The sequence below is a fragment of the Coregonus clupeaformis genome, chromosome 19 (assembly GCF_020615455.1).
Source record: "Coregonus clupeaformis isolate EN_2021a chromosome 19, ASM2061545v1, whole genome shotgun sequence".
NCBI classification, from domain to species: Eukaryota; Metazoa; Chordata; class Actinopteri; order Salmoniformes; family Salmonidae; genus Coregonus; species Coregonus clupeaformis.
In genome coordinates this window covers 5,612,345-5,634,545 of record NC_059210.1, presented here as the reverse complement: position 1 = coordinate 5,634,545, position 22,201 = coordinate 5,612,345, and the positions used below count along the sequence as shown (strand labels likewise).

The 22,201-nt window shown below is 43.5% G+C and overlaps 1 protein-coding gene across 1 annotated transcript in view; it reads left to right on the top strand.

The window, feature by feature from the left end:
* The window catches only part of LOC121531739 (protein shisa-like-1a), a 51,041-nt gene extending 38,360 nt beyond the window's left edge, over nucleotides 1–12,681 (top strand). The window contains exons 4-5 of the mRNA XM_041837154.2: nucleotides 5,171–5,478; nucleotides 10,756–12,681. Of these exons, the coding sequence (XP_041693088.1) occupies nucleotides 5,171–5,478; nucleotides 10,756–10,760 (313 nt within the window). The 3' untranslated portion in view covers nucleotides 10,761–12,681. The remainder of the gene's footprint in view (nucleotides 1–5,170; nucleotides 5,479–10,755) is intronic.
* Nucleotides 12,682–22,201: the final 9,520 nt, after the last annotated feature.

Genomic DNA, 22,201 nt, shown 5'->3' with positions numbered 1-22,201 from the left:
AACAGAAATGTGCATCCTGTAGCACTAACTCCAAAAAGTTTTGGGACACTGTAAAGTCCACGGAGAATAAGAGCACCTCCTCCCAGCTACCCACTGCACTGAGGCTAGGAAACACTGTCACCACCGATGAATCTACGATAATCGAGAATTTCTATAAGCATTTTGCTACGGCTGGCCATGGTTTCCACCTGGCTACGCCTACCCCGGCCACCAGCTCTGCACCCTCCACTGCAACTTGCCCATGCCCCCTCCCCCCCGCTTCTCCTTCACCGAAATTCAGATAGCTGATGTCCTGAAAGAGCTGCAAAATCTGGACCCCTACTAATCAGCTGGGACAGAAAATCTGGACCCTTTCTTTCTAAAATTAGCAGCCGGAATTGTCGCAACCCCTATTACTAGCCTGTTCAACCTCTATTTCGTATCATCTGAGATCCCCAGAGATTGGAAAGCTGCCGCGGTCATCCCCCTCTTCAAAGGGGGTGACACTCTAGATCCAAACTGTTACAGACCTATATCCATCCTGCCCTGCCCTTCGAAAGTATTTGAAAGCCAAGTTAACAAACAGATCACTGACCATTTCGAATCCCACCGTACCTTCTCCGCTATGCAATCTGGTTTCCGAGCTGGTCATGGGTGCACCTCAGCCACGCTCAAGGTCCTAAACGATATAATAACCGCGATCGATAAAAGACAGTACTGTGCAGCCGTCTTTATCGACCGGGCCAAGGCTTTTGACTGTCAATCACCGCATTCTTATTGGCAGACTAAATAGCCTTGGTTTCTCAAATGACTGCCTCGCCTGGTTCACCAACTACTTCTCAGATAGAGTTCAATTTGTCAAATCGGAGGGCCTGTTGTCTGGACCTCTGGCAGTCTCTATGGGGGTGCCACAGGGTTCAATTCTTGGGCCGACTCTATTCTCTGTGTATTTCAATGATGTCGCTCTTGCTGCTGGTGACTCTCAGATCCAGCTCTACGCAGACGACACCATTTTGTATACATCTGGCCCTTCATTGGACACTGTGTTAACAAACCTCCAAACAAGCTTCAATGCCATACAACACTCCTTCCGTGGCCTCCAACTGCTCTTAAACGCTAGTAAATCTAAATGCATGCTCTTCAATCGAACGCTGCTTGCACCCATCCGCCCGACTAGAATCACTACTCTCGGCGGGTCTGACTTAGAATATGTGGACAACTACAAATACCTAGGTGTCTGGTTAGACTGTAAACTCTCCTTCCAGACTCACATTAAGCATCTCCAATCCAAAGTTAAATCTAGAATCGGCTTCCTATTTCGCAACAAAGCCTCCTTCACTCATGCTGCTAAACATGCCCTCGTAAAACTGACTATCCTACCGATCCTTGACTTCGGCGATGTAATTTACAAAATAGCTTCCAACACTCTACTCAGCAAATTGGATGTAGTCTATCACAGTGCCATCCGTTTTGTCACCAAAGCCCCATATACTACCCACCATTGTGACCTGTACGCTCTCGTTGGCTGGCCCTCACTACATATTCGTTGCCAAACCCACTGGCCAGGTCATCTATAAATCTCTTCTAGGCAAATCCCCGCCTTATCTTAGCTCATTGGTCACCATAGCAATACCCACCCGTAGTATGCGTTCCAGCAGGTATATCTCACTGGTCATCCCCAAAGCCAACACCTCCTTTGGCCGCCATTCCTTCCAGTTCTCTGCTGCAAATGACTGGAATGAACTGCAAAAATCTCTGAAGCTGGAGACACTTATCTCCCTCACTATCTTTAAGCATCAGTTGTCAGAGCAGCTTACCGATCACTGCACCTGTACACAGCCCATCTGAAATTAGACCACCCAACTACCTCATCCCCATATTGTTATTTACATTGTTCTTTATTTTGCTCATTTGCACCCCAGTATCTCTATTTGCACATCATCTTCTGCACATCTATCACTCCAGTGTTAATACTAAATTGTAATTATTTTGCACTATGGCCTATTTATTGCCTTACCTCCATAACTTACTACATTTGCACACACTGTATATAGATTTTCTATTGTGTTATTGACTGTACGTTTTGTTGATTCCATATGTAACTCTGTTGTTTGTTGTTTTTATCGCACTGCTTTGCTTTATCTTGGCCAGGTCGCAGTTGTAAATGAGAACTTGTTCTCAACTGGCTTACCTGGTGAAATAAAGGTGAAATAAAATTAAATTAAAAATATAAATAAAAAGGACATTCGCTAGTTTATTTGTTTGTGCTCTGATTACACGCAAGTGTCCAAGTCAGCAGTTTACACGTTACTTCAGCCATATGAAAAACATTCAATAGCTAGCTACCTACCTTTTGCTTCTCATCCAACTGGTGTAAATTTGCTAACTACAGTTGCTAGCCTTCTACTAGCTAGCGGTTTCTGTTGCGTAACAACCAAGTTGCACCCGGTTTTCGAACTCTGCGATTCGGCTGAAAACATGTTAGCATTTGTAGCACATCGTTGGTTTTTATTGGCCAGAAATGTGCACGTGAGAGCAGTAAATTGTGAATTTAATAAAAAACGGATGCACCTACAAACTTATTCAGTCCAAATGGATCTAAGTCTAATGGTCACTTTATGGTTGATGTAGCCTCGTTTTAATCCGACGTCTAGAATTTGAGCGAGGTTTGGGCAAAAAATGGTCTAACGACCCTAATGCTAATGACACGGTCAAAAATCCGGTATAGTGGTTCTCGGTAACATATCATGACGAGAGGCGGGGAGGGTGTTGTGTACCTCCAATCAAGTTGATTTGACGGTAGAGATTTGGTTTACATATGATGGTAGGGCGATTTGAATTTAATATTGAGCTTCAAGCAATGCATACTATATATAATATCCTACAACACACTACACTACACTAATATAAGCAGATACACTAATATAGATAGTCCAAACACACCAAGACAGTAGTGAAGAGGGCACGACAAAGCTTATTCCCCCTCAGGAGACTGAAAAGATTTGGCATGGGTCCTCAGATCCTCAAAAAATTATACAGCTGCACCATCGAGAGCATCCTGACTGGTTGCATCACCGCCTGGTATGGCAACTGCTCGGCCTCCGACCGCAAGGCACTACAGAGGGTAGGTGGGCCAAGCTTCCTGCCATCCAGGACCTCTATACCAGGCGGTGTCAGAGGAAGGCCCTCAAAATTGTCAAAGACTCCAGCCACCCTAGTCATAGACTGATCTCTCTGCTACCGCACGGCAAGCGGTACCGGAGCGCCAAGTCTAGGTCCAAAAGGCTTCTCAACAGCTTCTACCCCCCAAGCCATAAGACTTCTGAACAGCTAATCATTGCTACCCGGACTATTTGCACTGCCCCCCACCACCCACCCCCACCCCCCTCTTTTACACTGCTGCTACTCTGTTTATTATTTATGCATAGTCACTTTAACTCTACCCACATGTACATATTACCTCAATTACCTCGATTAGCCGGTGCCCCCGCACATTGACTCTGCACCGGTACCCCCCTGTATATAGCCTCCCTACTGTTACTTTTATTTTACTGCTGCTCTTGAGTTATTTGCTTTAATTTTTTTTACTTAACACTTTTTATTTTATTTTATTCTTTAAAAAATGCATTGTTGGCTAAGGTCTTGTAAGTAAGCATTTCACTGTAATGTCTACACCTGTTGTATTCGGCGCATGTGGCAAATACATTTTGATTTGATTTGATTTGACTTGAATACAAATCTTTCTCTATAGGGGCCAACAGCTCTGTCTGCAGCAATCGAGTAGAGCTCAGGGAGAGAAGAGACATCCCAGAGTGTGAATAGGAGCTCCGTAGGAGGACACTGACAGACAGAAACACAGAACTCTCTCTTTCTCTCTTTTTCTGTCTGTCTCTCTCCTCTAATACCCTGTCAGCAGGGTGCTCTCTAAGACCGGTTACACAGGCTCTTCGGCAGGCCAGGATATTTCATCTAGTGGCTGATGGGAGGCCTGATGGGAGGCCATTTCATCCTCCTCCCCTCTGGACTGCAGACTTGAAGTGGCGATATTAACACTGGCATCAGGTTAAACTGGCCATAGCTCTGTGTCTGGGACTGAGCATCATGGCTAAAGTGTTATGGGCATGAGTGTTAATAGGCTATTCTAGTACTGTGGATTGTGATTGGACCAGTCACTGGTATTAGCAGACTATGACTTTATGTGTATCTGTTAGGAAATTCTTTGTGTCTGTGTCATGATCAGTCTCAGCTATTTATTGTCCTTTTCAATTTGGCTTGTTTAACATTGTCTAACATTTGTTGCTGACGGCTGTCCAAACAGTTAGGTTTGCTTACTCTAAGGTTAAATCAAATACACTTCTGGAAGGATGCCCTGCTGCTCTTAAATAGACAAATGTACACATCACCACAGACTACTAAACTATGCAAACAGTCAGCTATATGTCACACAGACACAGGGGAGGTGAGGAAAGGTTAACAAGGTTTTCATATGGGTTTGAGTGCAGTTGCAAAGCAAGTACAACCATATAATAATTCTAAATGGTTTTGTGAAATATCCACAACACCATCCAAGGAAATGTTTGGAAAGCCCATTATTCATTAGTCTCCTCCAAAATAAGGAAGGGTGTTCCCTCCAAATTATCAAACTCACTTGAAAGCAGTAATATAATAATCTTATCCTCTGTCTCATTATATCTCAGGGTCAGAGAGATCATTTAAAGCTGACTGATGCTGAGTTCTGAACCCAATCCCCTTCCTGGGTAGTCATTTCTCTAATGCACAGCTCTGCTCCATAAACCAGCATCTGACACATCCTCAATACATTTATTACATTTATTACACTGTTTATCGAGGTATACTGTAATTGGAAACAATTTGCACACATTTACCGTACAGGTGATTTATGGATCAGAGCGTGAATCTCAAGAAGGTGCTAATGTGGACCACATAAATCCTTATGGAGTGTGAAATACATTAATAAATGGGTTTGGGTGAAAAACTGGGACCAAAGTTTGAAGAGATTTATTAAGATGGATAGGCGATTAGAAAGCCCCCTTTACATCTCAGTAACACACTTTCTTAAACATAATATACATTTAAATATGCACTTAAAATGCAATACAAAAGGTGAATACATTTAATTATATATTATGCCATTCTCACTTTCTCTATTTCCCCTATCTCTCCTATACAGTAACTACACAGCCCTGGTAGGAGTGTGGATCTATGGCTTCTTCGTCATGGTGCTGCTAGCCCTGGACTTCCTCTACTACTCGGCCATGAACTATGAGCTGTGCAGAGTGTACCTGGAGAAGTGGGGTCTGGGTGGGCGCTGGCTGAAGAAAGCCAGGAGCCAGTGGCACCGGCCGGCCCCAGGAGAGGAGAGTGAGACCCAGGCACAGACCCAGGGTCACCCCATGGCCCTCAGTCACCAGCACCCCAGACACAGCCTCAGAGGAGAGCACCAGAGCCCCACGAGCCCTAGCACACATCCACCGTCTGGTGAGTCACTCTTGTCTCCAGCATTCAGTGGATGTCCACTCAGACTCATTGTGCATTATACTGTATGGACATAGAGCTGTCAGGGTCAGGACACTAACACATTCAAATGCTAAATGTTTCTGCATTATTTGTCTGGAAGTCATAGATGGGGCAGATTGAAAAATTGCTGATGATCTCATTCTGAACAGCAAAAGCACGAGGGAGCCTATCACGTTCTCCCTCAGGGTTCATCACCTTACGTTGTCTCATCCTCATTCTGTCTTGTAGAACTGTACTATGTTGCTAAGTGAAAGTTACCATAGCAAACCATCAGAACAACATGTCTTCATAAGGAGAGATTTGGTATCTCCAGCAGCAGTCCTTCCTCCCCCATAAGCTGCGTAGGCTGACAAGGAATCTGAACCACTGAGCCTCCTCACACACTCACGTACTCACCTGTTCTAACCTTTCCCGCAAACACACACTCATAGAGACATACGCATGCACACATGCACACACACACCTACACACACACACTCACACAGACAGACAGACACACACACACATGTGCCATCTCTTCTCACACGCACTCATATGCTCTCTCTATTTCTCCCCCCACACACATGCAATGACCTGCTCGATACCGTACACTCGCCCAACATGCCCCTTCAGTCACTCTCCCCACTCGGAGAGAGGATGAAAGTGAGAGTACCTTTGGGGGACACATCAAGCCTTGACACACATATCCTATCATCAAAGCATTCAAAGAACAGCTGGATCAAACACCGTCAGAATAACCTAAATCTTTGGCTAAAAACGTAAATTATTAAAACAGATCTCTGTCTCAGATGTTCTCTAGAGGTACAGGAGATGGCTTATACTCAGACAGCCAGACAGTCAGACAGTCAGACAGACAGACAGACAGACAGACAGACAGACAGACAGACAGACAGCCACAGGCCAGTCCTCTGGGCCAAGCCATCTCTCTGACTGTCTATGATAACTTAATGCGGGCAGAGATATGACAAATGGGTTTGTGGGCCGTGCCAGACCATGAGAGCAAGAGTTCTGAAAAAGACAGAGGAGCTCGACAGTGGAATGGGATCCCGGGGCTGTTCTAGTGGTGAATACATGGCTAACTACCACTGGGACATGTCCACAGAGACACCTGTCCATAGCTCTTGTCCTATTGATGAATATATGCCTAATTAGAACCGGACATGATAGATCGAGGAGCTCAGACAGTATCTGTCCTAGCAGTGAATATATGCTTAAAGCCCCCATGCAGCCTTTTTAATTATATTTTTTTAATAATCACTGTATGTCTAATAAATCCCTTTGTGAGTTTATTTCATGATAATAACTCCAAAATATATTTGTTATAATTTATTCCTGAGCCTCTTTTAGCCATTGAAATGCTCAGTCTGATCGAGTGGTCGTTATGAAACAAATGTGAAGATATTTACATACACAGCCCTGATTGGCTGATAAGATGGTCTAGAGCCCACCCCCATACCCAGATGAAGGGTCAAATAGCTCTTACACAAAAAGGGCATTATCATCATTTTCACAATTTCAGAGTGTTATTTCAACCTCATAGTGTGGAAATATATATTTTTTTAAATAAAACAGGAACATCACGTTTTTAACAGCATTACCCCTTTAACTACAACTTTAGACACAGCAGTCAATTCAGTCTGAGAGGCCTTATCAACCTCAGCCAGGGCTACAGGCAACAGGCCAGCTTCACACAAAACATGGGGTCTTTGAAAGTGGATCAAAATTGGGGCAGCAATCATGAGGCTCATTCTGAATGAATGACAAAGTAGGCCTATAGAAGGGTAAAAAGTAGAGCATCCCTAGGCTACCTGACGGTAATACATGCTGTTGTAATGGATGGTTGATAGTCGGTGCTTTGCATTGTGACTCCATAAGGTTGGTATAGATGGAGTTGAGTTCGTTAACTTCACGATGATCTTGTTCTGAAAATAGAGATGTATTTCTATTTGATTTTGTTGTTTAGACTTACTCTGGCTTAGTCAGTTCATAACATGTCTGCTTTCTGTAAGCATTCATTAGTATGATATTTTCATAATATGTACGAAGTTATGAATAAAAAATGATGTTCTCTTCCAAATGACAAAAACATTGAGATGACAGAGAACAAAGGCTCTGTTCAATCACAAGCTGTTTTTCTGGGATGAGATGAAAATAACATTGTCATTGTCTTACACTAAAAACTCTATAACCAGTTGTGACTGAATAGGTGCCAGAATTTGTTGCTCACATAAATACACAAACAATGGCCTTGAGTTTAGTTGCGAGGGACAGAGCTGTATCCCCAGGGTCAGGGAGGATGATGGGTAATGGCTGAGAATTAGACGTGTACTTTCTGTTTGTTGGTTGGAGTCTCAGAACTGGGGCATCATCTCCAATACAATTAGTATCAGATAATTTTTCTGCATCTACTTCCTCTTGTGGAGGAATTGCAGCCTGGCAAGTGAATGTGTGGGAACACTGTTTACCATAATGCTATTTGAGAAGGCTGGTATGTGTGCACAGCCTTAGATCTTTTATGGGCTCAGTGTAGGCGGCCTGGGAATCTGATATTACTTTCTCTCTGTGGATAGATAGATAGATAGATGCCCTTTATTTAAAAAAAATCTGCTTAAACAAATACGGACCGCTTAACCAGGTACTGTATGTTCTGGCTAAACAGAAGAGACAACATGCATGGATTAGTGTAAGGAAAATCAGTTATTCTGCCACAGCCATGTATTTACAGTAACTCCATGGGTCCAATATAGATAACAGAAAATAAATCCCCTTTGTTTAAGTATAACAAAGAATATGAACAGTGGGATCATGGCAGTATCAAGTATGCTATGATTGATAAGAAGCTGTGGCCTATAATGGCTCATAACAGGAAAAAGATCCAAGGCTTTAGTACACTTTCTTTGACAATTTGTCAAAGAAGAGCACATGAGGACATGGCCACATAAGTGATATATTTCTGACATTGTGGTCCACTGGGGACTCAGTAGCAAGCTTTTACACAGCAGTAAACACAGCTGTTCCTGGAAGCTCCAAGCACTGCACTTTAAAAACAGTCATCGCACAATAATGAAACGGGATGTCCTACTGACGGTTACAAAGTCTCCGATCGGGTTAGAACGTCTGATTATTAAGGCCAGCTCTCTGCCCAAGGCTGGGGTGATACCTCCTAACTCTCTTGATACCCTCTTTACCCCATGGCATCAGATCGCACATGTCTGATGGACACCGGACCAGAGAGAGGTCCTGGATTCAGTTTTGGGATGTAGGCAGCCTTCTCTTCTCTATTATTAGTGGTGCTCTTCGCATTCCTCATCTGCCCATGCTAATACTAACTTAGTATGATGCTTCAGAGCATCATAAATTAGAGCTGAAATGCAATATCATTTTGGTCAGGTTTTACAACACGGTAAGAGAAGATATGACTGCTAAGGGGTTGGTGTGTAATGTGCCATACAAAATACAAAAATCCATTCCCTCTCTACAGTTTGTTGATGGAATTAACAATACATGAGTGTATGCTGATTTGATGAGTGAGGATCTGCCAGCTACAGTAGCATTGGCAGTGTGAAAACAGAGTAGGCAGCCAACAGCATTCCATATCATGTTAATACTGCATGATGTTAACCATTGCAAGATGAAGAACTATCTCTATGGTGATCAACACCAGAACAACTTGGCATCAGATCAGAGCAACCAGGCCCAGTGCTGTAAACTGTACCACCCACCTCCTGGGTGATGCCTGCGGAGGTCAGCCAACCAGAGTGGTCCAAACAAGGTGGCATCTGTCATCACATTTACAGGCCCTAACTCAGAGCTGAGCCATCTGCTTGGTCGTCACCTAACAACCATTTCCAGTCAGGCCTCTGTTTACTAAGATATCATATTGGCAAGTCTATCGCCTGGAAAATGGAGTCTGGTTTCTGATTCATCAGATGGTCAATGTCTGGTACTTTGCTTTGATTGTACTTGACCATATGGCACAATACACACTTACACCCACCTCACCATCTGCTTGCCAGTCTGCCAGAGCAGTGAGTGACACAATAATCTCACACAGATACCACTCACTCATGCCAGATTCTTCCAGAAATATGCTTGAGAGCTTCAAACAGCTTTCATGTCATTTTTTTGTCCACAAGTGACGTGATCAATGCTTGTGTCTATTTCCTGCGTATTCACACAGTATCTTTGTACACAACTGTAGCTGTTTTGTGTGGTAACAATTGAGCAGTAAATCATTCAATCATGTGAAGGCTGTCCTGTGTTTGCAGGGTTGGGGAGTAACTGATTAAATGTAATTAGTTACACGTAATCTGATTATTCAAAAACTAACTTTAATCAGTTACGTTACCAGCAAAAATATTGTAATCGGGTTAAAGATACTTTTGAGAACTAGATTACTTCTTGGATTACTTTTAAATTCAGAAAGGATGTTTGCATGGAAAAAATGCATAATGACACCTTTCTGTTTTCCCAGTGACATTCAATTCAGCATTGAAAAAAGGCGTACATTTAATAGTTTGTTCCACCTAAGTGAGTCTGACCACGTCAGAGACCACTATGATGACACACCAAATGCATTTGATGGACCTTTTCTGTCTTCTTCTCCTAATGCCTCTTAAGGGTAAAGTAATCCAAAAGCAACTGAAAGTATTCAGATTACGTTACTGAGTTTGGTTAATCCAAAAGTAATGTTACTGATGACAATTTTGGACTGGTAACTAGTGACTGTACCGGATTACATTTAGAAGGTAACCTACCCTTCTGTGTGTGTGTGTGTGTGTGTGTGTGTGTGTGTGTGTGTGTGTGTGTGTGTGTGTGTGTGTGTGTGTGTGTGTGTGTGTGTGTGTGTGTGTGTGTGTGTGTGTGTGTGTGTGTGTGTGTGTGTGTGTGTGTGTGTGTGGGGAGCAGCATGTCCAGGCCCTGTCCAATTAGAGAGTATCACTCTCCATATGGTGACTTCATTTAAAAAAATTTAAATGCACAACACAACATAGCCTGGTAGAGAGGAATCATCAGGGAGGGGAATGGTTGTTGATTTTTCTTCCTTTCTTCACTTCATTGCAATTAAAAATAGATAATAACGATGTCGTGCCTTTTCCCCCACTGGCCTTGTAAAATACAAACAAGGAGAATGCTGAGACTACAGTATATGTGGCTGATTCATTTAGCTGGGGATGGGGGTTCTATACTCCTGTTATAAGGGTTTAATACTCAATATTTTTCATTTTTTCCATTCAGAGTGAAGCTGCGAGAGGATGAATGAATAGAAGGGTAGAGAGCAGCGATGCTGAGCAGAGTACGCCACAGAAGATAGCACGGCTCAGACACCTGTCTCTGTCTGTCTAGATTATTGACACAGTAACGTACCACAGGGTGGCTGGCCCTGCCGGAGCTAGCAGTTAGCTAGCAGAACCTGCTCACCTCCATTCCTCTGAACACCTCCACCACTGGACCAACAGAACCAGGCCAAAGGTCAACACTAGACTACTATAGAAGGCCCTGGTGAATGGAGCTGCTGCTACCCAAACACTGTTAAGGAACAGGTCACTGGCACTGAAACTGATCATGAAGACCCCCTGCATGGGCTGGGGCTGTTCTAAGAAGAAGCCAATGGAAACTTCAACTGAAATTGATCAACTGTGGTTAAGAACAAGAGGACTTTGTTTAATGTGTGTGTTTGAGTGTTGATTGTACTTTGTTGCTGTGTGGGGTTAAATTCATTAGTAGTTAGAAGAAGTCGTAGGAGTACTGTATCTTTTGGTGATTTATTTAATGTAAACTAGTCAGGGACTTTTTATGAGTGGTAAACATTCTAGACGATTCACGATGGAGGTTTATGCTTAGCATCTCCTTGTAGCCAAAATTAGCACAGAGACTGGCTCACACACAGCAATCACTGAGGATAGATTTAATGGCAAAGTGATGTCTATGGAACGGACATATTTTAGCATAATGAACCCTTATTGAATACGGTGGCCCTCCCCTTCAAGTCACCCTGTCAGCTTAGCAATCAGGGAGAGTGGAGTGCTGACAACATAATCACTTCAGTGGAAAAAAAAGGTGTTACTATGCAAAACGTGAAATCCAAGCCTAAATATCTTATATTGAAATATCTTTCTTGTTTTTTCTTACCAAGCTAAATGATCTAACGTCAGTGGCAGATGATTTTGCTTATTTTAACCAGCAAAATACTTAATACAAGTAATTTATCTTATTTCAAGATATTTGACCTTAATCTTCTTATTAAGGTAAAATATATTGAAAAATATATTGAAATAAGATACATTATATCTTGAAATAAGATAAATTATTCGTATTAAGCCTTTTTTAGGTTAAAATAAGATAAGTTATCTGCCAATGACGTTAGATAATTTAGCTTGGTAAAAAAAAACACAAGAAAACACATATTTTAAGTGAATTATCACTCAATATAAGATATTTAGGTTTACTTAGATTTCAGTTTTTGCAGTGTAGTGCCCGCACAGGGAGGGAATGAAGCCGTGCTCAACACTTAACACATTTCTGAACTTTCTTATTAATCCATAAATTGCAGTCTTTGTTGTGTTGGGAGGGGAGACAGAATAAAGCATCTGTTCATGTCAGCAGGCTGGGAGGGGGATGGAGTGTGATGGGGAAGACCAGGCGGTATAGTACAGTACAGGGGTATGTCTCTCCTCACTCTACTCACTCTACCCCAATTCTGCAGCTGTAACCTGCGAACTGGCAGCAACATAGCCAGTACATTATGTGCAGAGAATTCCTGGACTGTATGCACCGTGCAGCAGGCAATACACTACAGTGTCCTTGAGAGGGGCCAGCCAAGAGGGCAGACCCATAAATGGTTCTGTCTGGGGAGTTAATGGAATTACCACCAATACTCCTGAACAGCCACTAGGCAGGAGGAGCAGTACAACTATCCCCAATATACTAAAACAGCAAACTGAACCAGACAATTTATTACAATTATTTTAAATAAATAGTTTTGTCATCATCTGGCTTCATAAATTCACTGAAGTGTGCAGGCCCCCAAAAATACAATTAAAAAATGTTCTGTTACAACAATGACCATGGCTGGCAATATACACTGAGCATACAAAACATTAAGAACTACTTCCATGACATAGACTGACCAGGTGAATCCAGGTGAAAGCTACGATCCCTTATTGAGTGACAGAGAGAGTGAGAGAGAGGGAGGGAGGGAGGGGAGGAAACAGTTTAAAGAAGGATTTTTAAGCCTCTCTCTCTCTCTCTCTCTCTCTCTCTCTCTCTCTCTCTCTCTCTCTCTCTCTCTCTCTCTCTCTCTCTCTCTCTCTCTCTCTCTCTCTCTCTCTCTCTCTCTCTCTCTCTCTCTCTCTCCCCCCTACCTCTTCCCCCCATTTCCCTCTCTTCCACTCTCTCCTTCCCTCCCCCCTCTCTCTCTCTCCCTCCCCAGAAAGTGAGGCAGCAAGGAAGCCCGGAGGAGCAGGAATTTTAAACAGCTTCTGCAGTACAAAGGGGATTTAATTGGGCCTCAAAGCTGGGGAAATGGCAGAGATCAGATATGCTAGGGAACACACGTCTCCTCCGGATCCTCAGTGCTGTGCTGCTTTAGCAAGGCAAAGCTGCGAGCAGGGAATTCCCTTCCAATCGAAAATATGTAGTGGTGATAACTAGGGAAATGCCCCTGCCCTAGCAGGCAGTGTCAACAGACATGTCATGTAGGTTACAACCCAACAGTTCCCCCTCTTATCATAGCAATGATAACGGGGAGCATAACTGCAGCCCTCCCCAAACTGGAAGCCCAAACAAGGTCTGTGGTGTTGTTGTTTTACAAGGCAAATCTGACTTTCTGTTTTGTTTTCTTAACATGGACTTGACGTGACGTAGTCAATATTGTAATCTTTGCTGTAAGGATGGCAGCGCACTTATGTTTTAGTCTTGAGGTTGCCGTAGTAACAGTTGCCTTACAGTGAATCTCCACTTGTACACAGAAGCTTTGTAGTGATTGGTCGGTACCTCACTGTGGGTGTGGTAATGATGATGACCTGCACCACATTCTGTCTATGTATTACCCACTAGAATGTACAGTTAGAAGCTGAATTGTTTCTGCACTTGTTAACTTTGTATTGTTACACCAGGGAGAAATAAAGATGTATCTTTTCCAGTGTGTTTAAACATTCCTGAGTGTGTTCTGCTCTTTATCAAATGCAGAATCCCAGCCCAACTTGGGAGCCAAAAACATAAAAGTTTAATCAAGTTTCAGAGGTTGTGTTTGGCCAGAACATCCTGTCTGAGTCAAAGCAGTGGCCTGTAGCTGACACTCCCAGCCTGGTGAATCACACAACCCAGCATAGACATCATTAAGGCTGGGAGATGACAGGGACAGACACAGACAGAGACACCTTGTTCTAAATTAGAAACCTGTCTGCCACAGCTGGAGGAGCGTGTCAGAGGCCAGAGCATCGAAGGAGTTGTCAAGGTTTGTTAGCAGGAAGTCCTTTGAACTTTTTCATTAATCAGCTTTCTCTCTCTCTCTCTCTCTCTCTCTCTCTCTCTCTCTCTCTCTCTCTCTCTCTCTCTCTCCAAACTTCTCACCTCTGTACCTCTGCCTCTGTTCAATATGCCTTTTCTGTTCTCTCCTCCTCCCACCAGTCTGTCCCTCACTCTTCCTTTCTTCCTTTTCTTCCCCTAAACACATCCATCTCTTTGCTCCCCTTCACCTCCACATTCTCCCAGACCTCTCCCTCCTCCCTCTCTGTTTCATTGCTGTGATGGCATTATTATGAAAAAGACCACAGAGACATGGAACTAATTATGTGTGAACTAATTAATCCCATTAATCACTATGAAAAACGAAACATTGCTTGGATCTCCATCTCCCACTGTTCCAGAGAAGCGGGGCAACGCATTGGCTGCCGGCATTCATCTATTAAAACCACATTAGACCGTCTCATCACTCCCATCTACCCCACTGCCCACTCAGCCTTCTCAGAGGCAGGGCAGAGAGCCCTTCTGTGGCGTTGAGCCCACGTTAAGTGGATCTTAATGTTGCCATTTCGTGCCATTTGTCTCAATGCAATGTGATAAAGACCATTTGGATGCCCCTATCAGATTATCATTACAGTGCCATTTGTGATCAGATGTCAGTCAAAGACAGAGACACGTGTAGATGTACATCTGCACAAGAGCACCAAACATAAGCAATACCAATATTGCATCTATCTTTGCACTTCCGCCACAGTCAGCCCTATTTTCCCCTCAACTGAACCCAGTCTTCAACAAGACTGACAGCCCTTATTCAGTCTATTTATTGTAATTGCAGACCTTTTTATCCGACACTAAGTGTCCAGAAAAAAAATCTGGGATATGCCTGTCTTAAACGTCTTAAATGTCCACAATTTTCATCTGACAAATCTAACTGGCAATCCCCTGAAACCGGGGAGTTCAAGGGCAGTAAATTGGAAGGCTGGCCCCAAAACAATGAGTGAAGAGAAGCCGTTCAGATGACCTGACAGCAAATTTAAACTGTCTACTGAAATGGGCTATTTACATGATGAAGAGGAGGAACACAACCCTGGCCAAGTCTACTATCTCTCTCTCTGTCTGCCCTGTGAGTACTGTGACATTGAGCTGTAGTGAAAGTGTGCCTGAGCAGCCCATTATCAGCCTCCTGTGACATTTTTGCAAAAAGAGAAGCATCACAACATATGATGCTTACGTCAATACATTGCAGTCAATGGGAAGATATGGTGATAAAGCTGCAAAGGGTAAATTGGTGAAAGACTTAGACAGACAGACAGGCAGACAGACAGACAGGCAGACAGACATCTCTCTCTCTCTGTCTCTCTATCTCTGTTCTTTAATCCCCCCCTCTCTCTCTTCTCTCTCTCCCTCCCTCCTTCTCTCTTCCTCTCTTTGCCTCCCTCTGTCTCTGTCTCTCTACCTTCTCTTTATACCAGTGGAGGCTGCTGAGGGGAGGACGGCTCATAATAATGGATGGAATGGAGCAAATGGAATGGCATCAAACACATGGAAACCATGTTGTATTTGATATCATTCCACTAATTCCGCTCCAGCCATTACCACAAGCCCGTTCTCCCCAATTAAGGTGCCACCAACCTCCTGTGCTTTATACCCCCTCCTTTTCTCTCTCCCTCCCCCTTCTTTCACCACCTCTCTCTCTCTCTCTCTCTCTCTCTCTCTCTCTCTCTCTCTCTCTCTCTCTCTCTCTCTCTCTCTCTCTCTCTCTCTCGCTCTCTCTCTCTATCTCTCTCTCTGTCTTTCTTTCTCTATCTACGTCCCTCCTCTCCCTCCCCCTTCTTTCACCACCTCTCGCTCTCTCTCTCTCTCTCGCTCTCTCTCTCGCTCTCTCTCTCGCTCTCTCTCTCTATCTCTCTCTCTCTCTCTCTCTCTCTCTCGCTCTCTCTCTCGCTCTCTCTCTATCTCTCTCTCTGTCTTTCTTTCTCTATCTACGTCCCTCCTCTCTCTCCCCCTTCTCTCTCTATCTCCTCCCCCTCCATTCTCTCTTGTTCCTTCTTCCCTCCCTCCCCCTCTTCTCATCGCTCTCTCTCTCCCTCTCCCTCCTTCCTCTCTCTCCTCTCTCCCACCTCCACAGACAGGGCATTGACGCATAAGTCAATACATTGCTTTCAAGGCAAAAAGGTTGGTGATACAGCTGCAATGGGTAAATTGGTGAAAGACTCAGACAGTCAGACACTCACAGAAAGACATACCGAGAGACAGACAGATACAGTGCTTTCGGAAAGTATTCAGACCCCTTCCCTTTTTCAACATTTTGTTACATTACAGCCTTATTCTAAAATGGATTAAATAATAAATGTTCCTCATCAATCTACACACAATATCCCCAAATGACAAAGCGAAACTGGTTTTGATCAATTTTTGCAAATGTATTACAAATAAAATACAGAAATACCTTATTTACATAAATATTCAGACCCTTTGCTATGAGACTCGAAATTGAGCTCATGTGCATCCTGTTTCCAATGATCATCCTTGAGATGTTTCAACAGCTTGATTAGAGTCCACCTGTGGTAAATTCAATTGATTGGACATGATTTGGAAAGGCACACACCTGTCTATACAAGATCCCACAGTTGACAGTGCATGTCAGTGCAAAAACCAAGCCATGATGTCGAGGCACAGATGTGGGAAAAGGTACCAAACAAATTCTGCAGCATTGAGGCTACCCAAGAACACAGTGGCCTCCATCATTCTTAAATGGGAGAAGTTTGGAACCACCAAGACTCTTTCTAGAGCTGGCCGCCTGGCCAAACTGATAAATTGGGGGAGAAGGGCCTTGGTCAGGGAGGTGAGCAAGAACCCGATGGTCACTCTGACAGCGCTCCAGAGTTCCTCTGTGGAGATCGGCGGGTCTGACCTAGAGTATGTGGACAACTACAAATACCTAGATGTCTGGTTAGACTGTAAACTCTCCTTCCAGACTCACATTAAGCATCTCCAATCAAAAGTTAGATCTAGAATCGGCTTCCTATTTTGCAACAATGCCTCCTTCACTCATGCTGCCAAACATGCCCTCGTAAAACTGACTATCCTACCGATCCTTGACTTCGGCGATGTCATTTACAAAATAGCCTCCAACACTCTACTCAGCAAATTGGATGTAGTCTATCACAGTGCCATCCGTTTTGTCACCAAAGCCCCATATACTACCCACCATTGTGACTTGTCCGCTCTTGTTGGCTGGCCCTCACTACATATTCATCGCCAAACCCACTGGCTCCAGGTCATCTATAAATCACTGCTAGGCAAATCCCCGTCTTATCTTAGCTCACTGGTCACCATAGCAACACCCACCCGTAGTCTGCACTCAAGCAGGTATATCTCACTGGTCATCCCCAAAGCCAACACCTCCTTTGGCTGCCATTCCTTCCAGTTCTCTGCTGCCAATGACTGTAACGAACTGCAAAAATCTCTGAAGCTGGAGACTCTTATCTCCCTCACTAACTTTAGGCGTCAGTTGTCAGAGCAGCTTACCGATCACTGCACCTGTACACAGCCCATCTGTAATTAGCCCATCCAACTACCTCATCCCCATATTGTTATTTATTTTGCTAATTTGCACCCCAGTATCTCTATTTGCACATCATCTTTTGCACATCTATCATTCCAGTGTTAATACGAAATTGTAACTATTTTGCACTATGGCCAATTTATTGCCTTACCTCCATAATTTACTACATTCGCACACACTGTATATATATTTTCTGTTGTATTTTTGACTTTATGTTTTGTTTACCCCATATCTAACTCTGTGTTGTTGTTTTTATCGCACTGCTTTGCTTTATCTTGGCCAGGTCGCAGTTGTAAATGAAAACTTGTTCTCAACTGGCTTACCTGGTTAAATAAAGGTGAAATAAATAAAATGAAATAAAAGATGGGAAAACCTTCCAGAAGGACAACCATCTCTGCAGCACTCCACCAATCCAGCCTTTATGGTAGAGTAGCCAGACGGAATCCATTCCTCAGTAAAAGGCACATGACAGCCAGCTTGGAGTTTGCCAAAAGGCACCTAAAGGAGTCTGAGACCATGAGAAACAAGATTCTCTGGTCTGATGAAACCAAGATTGAACTCTTTGGCCTGAATGCCAAGCGTTACGTCTGGAGGAAACCTGGCACCATCCCTACGATGAAGCATGGGGGTGGCAGCATCATGCTGTGGGGATGTTTTTCAGCGGCAGGGACTGGGAGACTAGTCAGGATCGAGGGAAAGATGAACGGAGCAAAGTACAGAGAGATCCTTGATGAAACCTGCTCCAGAGCACTCAGGACCTCAGACTGTTACAGACAGACAGGAAGACAGGAAGACAGGCACAGGCAGACAGACAGACAGACAGACAGACAGACAGACAGACAGACAGACAGACAGACAGTTTCAAGTCAATCAAGTTTTTAGCCTGACGACTCACACTAAATTATTCTGCTTCTCTGTCGTTCACTACATACGTTAGTCTGAGACTGCCGTCATTGAAGTCGTTTGTGGTGACGAGTTACGTTGTATAAAACAAAGTCATCAGCGATTGGACTGTCTCTAACCAATCAGAGTATCAAAGCCAATGACGAATTTTCAAACCGGCACCTAACCCACATGTGTTCTGGCTCTGGCCCAACCCATCTGTTTCTGGACCAATCAGACGGCCCCGAATGTGTTCGCATTAGGTAAAAGGTCGGGGATGTACTCAGATCCAGACTCATTGTGGACAACAAACTAACATCCGTGGGCGTGGCCTAATGTTTGGCCGGAGTGAGGAGTCTGGGTAGCCAGGCAATTTTATTTTCTAGAACTGCAAGACCATTGTGTCCAATGGAGGTAAAAAATGCTTTTAGTCCAATTTACTTCAAATGTCACATGCCGGGTCATGACAGTCCTTCGGTCATAAATATGTAATGTTAGAGAAGACTCAACTTTTTATAACCCTTCGAAACCACCGCTATGACACCGTTCCATCTCATATTGCTCAAATGAACAGCAAACCTGGTTTAAAAAACAGATAAATCAACACCTCACGGCACAATGCCTCTCCCCTATTTGACCTAGAAAGTTTGTATGTATTGATATGTAGGCTACGTGTGCCTTTTTAAAATTTATTTTTTATTGATGTAGTTCTGTCCTTGAGCTGTTCTTGTCTATTAATGTTCTGTATTATGTCATGTTTCATGTTTTGTGTGGACCCCAGGAAGAGTAGCTGCTGCTTTTGCAACAGCTAATGGGGATCCTAATAAAATACCAAATACGACACTTCCTGTAATTGCAGGAAGCTGAAATTCAATGTATGGTCTCCTGGGGACACTCTTTAACAATTCAGAGGATGGAACACAGTGTTTTTTTTGTAACTGCAGGGATAGAATGAAGCACCATGTTGAGGATGAATTAAGTCATTCCTGTTGCCAAATTAAGCTGAGCCTCAACACAGGGCATCCATATAAGGTCACCAGTGAGTGTGTGTCCCGAGTGGCGCAGTGGTCTAAGGCACTGCATTGCAGTGCTAGCTGTGCCACTAGTTCGAATCCAGGCTCTGTCGTAGCCGGCCGCGACCGGGAGACCCATGGGGCGGCGCACAAGTCGTCCAGGGTAGGGGAGGGATTGGCCGGCAGGGATGTAGCTCAGTTGGTAGAGCATGGCCAGGGTTGTGGGTTCGATTCCCACGGGGGGCCAGTATGAAAAATAAAAAAATAATGTATGCACTCACAAACTGTAAGTCGCTCTGGATAAGAGTGTCTACTAAATGACTAAAATGTAGGTAGTGGTAAAAAAAAAAGTGGGTAAACTATAAACTCTAGTGGGCGATCGAGATAAGACGAACAACCACCAATATAAACCAAAACATATGACATTTTTAAAACTGTATTGTTTGATTGCATTTTCATGCAAGTATATATGGAAGGCCAAATGTCATTTTCTGCCTTTAAAAATGACACAAAATGTATTGAAATGTGTTATCTTTTTAATCACGTTCATGTTCTTAGCATCTCATGTGAGCTGCACTGCAATTCAGTTTTCTGTATTGTAAACTGCTAAAGTGCACCCTTAGTTGACTCTAGAATGTTGCATTTTATACCCATTTGAAGAGAAACAAGTTATTAATCTGTTTGATTAGATTACAGATTCTCTCAGGGGACACCACTTATATTTCAGGGGACCCCACATGGGTCCCCGGCCCCAAGTTTGGGAACAGCTGTACTACTAACCTCTCTCTCTGCTTGCTTCCTCTCTCTGTGTCTCCTCCACCTCCTCCTGAATTGTAGCCTGCCTCAGCCTCACCACTGTCTGCCTCATCGCTGTCTGCCTCATCACTGTCTGCCTCAGCACTGTCTGCCTCACCACTGTCTGTCTCATCACTGTCTGTCTCACTACTCTCTGTAAAGCAGTTTTAAAAATAGATTTTGATATACATGAGAATAATATTCAATTGTCTTTATATTTAAATTGTCTTTATAATTTACTACATTTTAGGTTACACAGGCTGTCTCAACACATAATGACAAGAAAGTGCATTCTAGCATTGTAAAAGTCTGTTAGTTGACTCAAAAATGTTGTATTCTAAACCCATTTGAAGATAAACAAGTTGTTAATGTGTTTGATCAAATTAAAGATTCTCTCAGTGGACCCTATTTAATTTTCAGGGGACCCCAATCTCTCTGTTAGCTATCTCTGTCTGTGTGTCTCCTTTGCCTCCTGCTTTGCAGCCTGCCTCACCACTGTCTGCGTCACTGCTCTCTGTAAAGCAAAGTTATTTTGTTAAGATAACTTATATTAGCATATCTTTAGTTAAGATTATAGCTAGTTTAATTTCAGTCGACTGCTCCTGCTGAGGCTCTGTTTGAAGTTAGCTTCTAACGTCATTCTTCTAGCCAGCTAGTTATAGCTAGCTATCTGGCTAACAGTAGCCAGAGCCCTTGAGCTAGAGGTCTGCACAGGACTGATTTCTTCATCCTGCTCCCGCCCAACCGCACAAGCAGCTTTTCATACCGTACCAACCACCCCCACTGGCTTTTTGTCTGACTCCCACCCGATCCTGCAAGAACTGGTCCCGAACCCAACCACAGTCCCGCAATGTTATTTTAAGCATAAGTGAGAGTGAGGTAAGTTGAGCAAATTTTTTACATTCAGCATTTCTCCGTCAAGGGAAATATAGTAATCTTTCTAACAAAGATATTTGCATATATTTCAGGATGTTGTGTATCCCTGGAAATAATCAGAATTCATGTAAACATTACAGTTTTCAAAACATATCTTCTCCAAAAACAGTGGTCTCTTGGCACAACTTACCCCGGGTATGTAGACATGAAGTTGGGTTAGGTTTAGGGTTAGGTTTAGGATTTGTCTGTCTGCCTGCCTGTGATTTTGTCTGTCTGTCTGCCTGTGATTTTGCCTGTCTGTCTGCCTGGCTGTCTGTCTCTCTGTGTCTGTATATCTGTCTGTCTGTCTGTCTTTCTGAGTCTTTCACCAATTTACCCATTGCAGCTTTATCACCAACTTTTCTGCCTTGAACGCGATGTATTGACTTACTGTATGAGTCAATACCCTTGATGTACTGTATATCTATGTGTCAATATCCTGTCTGTGGATGTGAGAGAGGAGAGAGAGGTGAAGTTGAGAGAGAGGAGGAAGAGAGAGAGCTGAGAGGAGGGGGAGAGAGGAAAGATGTAATAGAGGGGGGAGGAGGGAGAGAGATAGAGAGAAGTGGGAGAGTAAGAGAGAGTAGAGAGAGGGTGAAGGAGGGAGGGGGAAAGAGAGGAGGGAGGGGAAGAGAGAAAGAGAGTGATAGAAGAGAGAGGGAGGGAGAGAGAGAGAACGAGGGTGTCATGTCCATAGGCGTCCACATTGTGTCAATAATCTTTCCCTATTAAATGCAATGTATTCACTTAGGCATCAATTGGTTGACGCTCATCTTTTCCCATTGACTGCTATGTACTGACATAAGTGTCAACCCTGTGACACTCATCTTTTCCCATTGACTGCAATGTATTGACATAAGCATCATATGTTGTGATGCTTATCGTTTTGTAAAAATGTCACAGAATGCTGTTTTCCTATGATATTATGTTGCAGTGAGTAGCAGTCTCAGAGTCATAGAACACAATACTCACTCACAAGTTCAGTCTACTTTGAGATTACTTGGATCTTCAAAGGAGAATGTGGTAGGGGATTGGTTTCCCATGC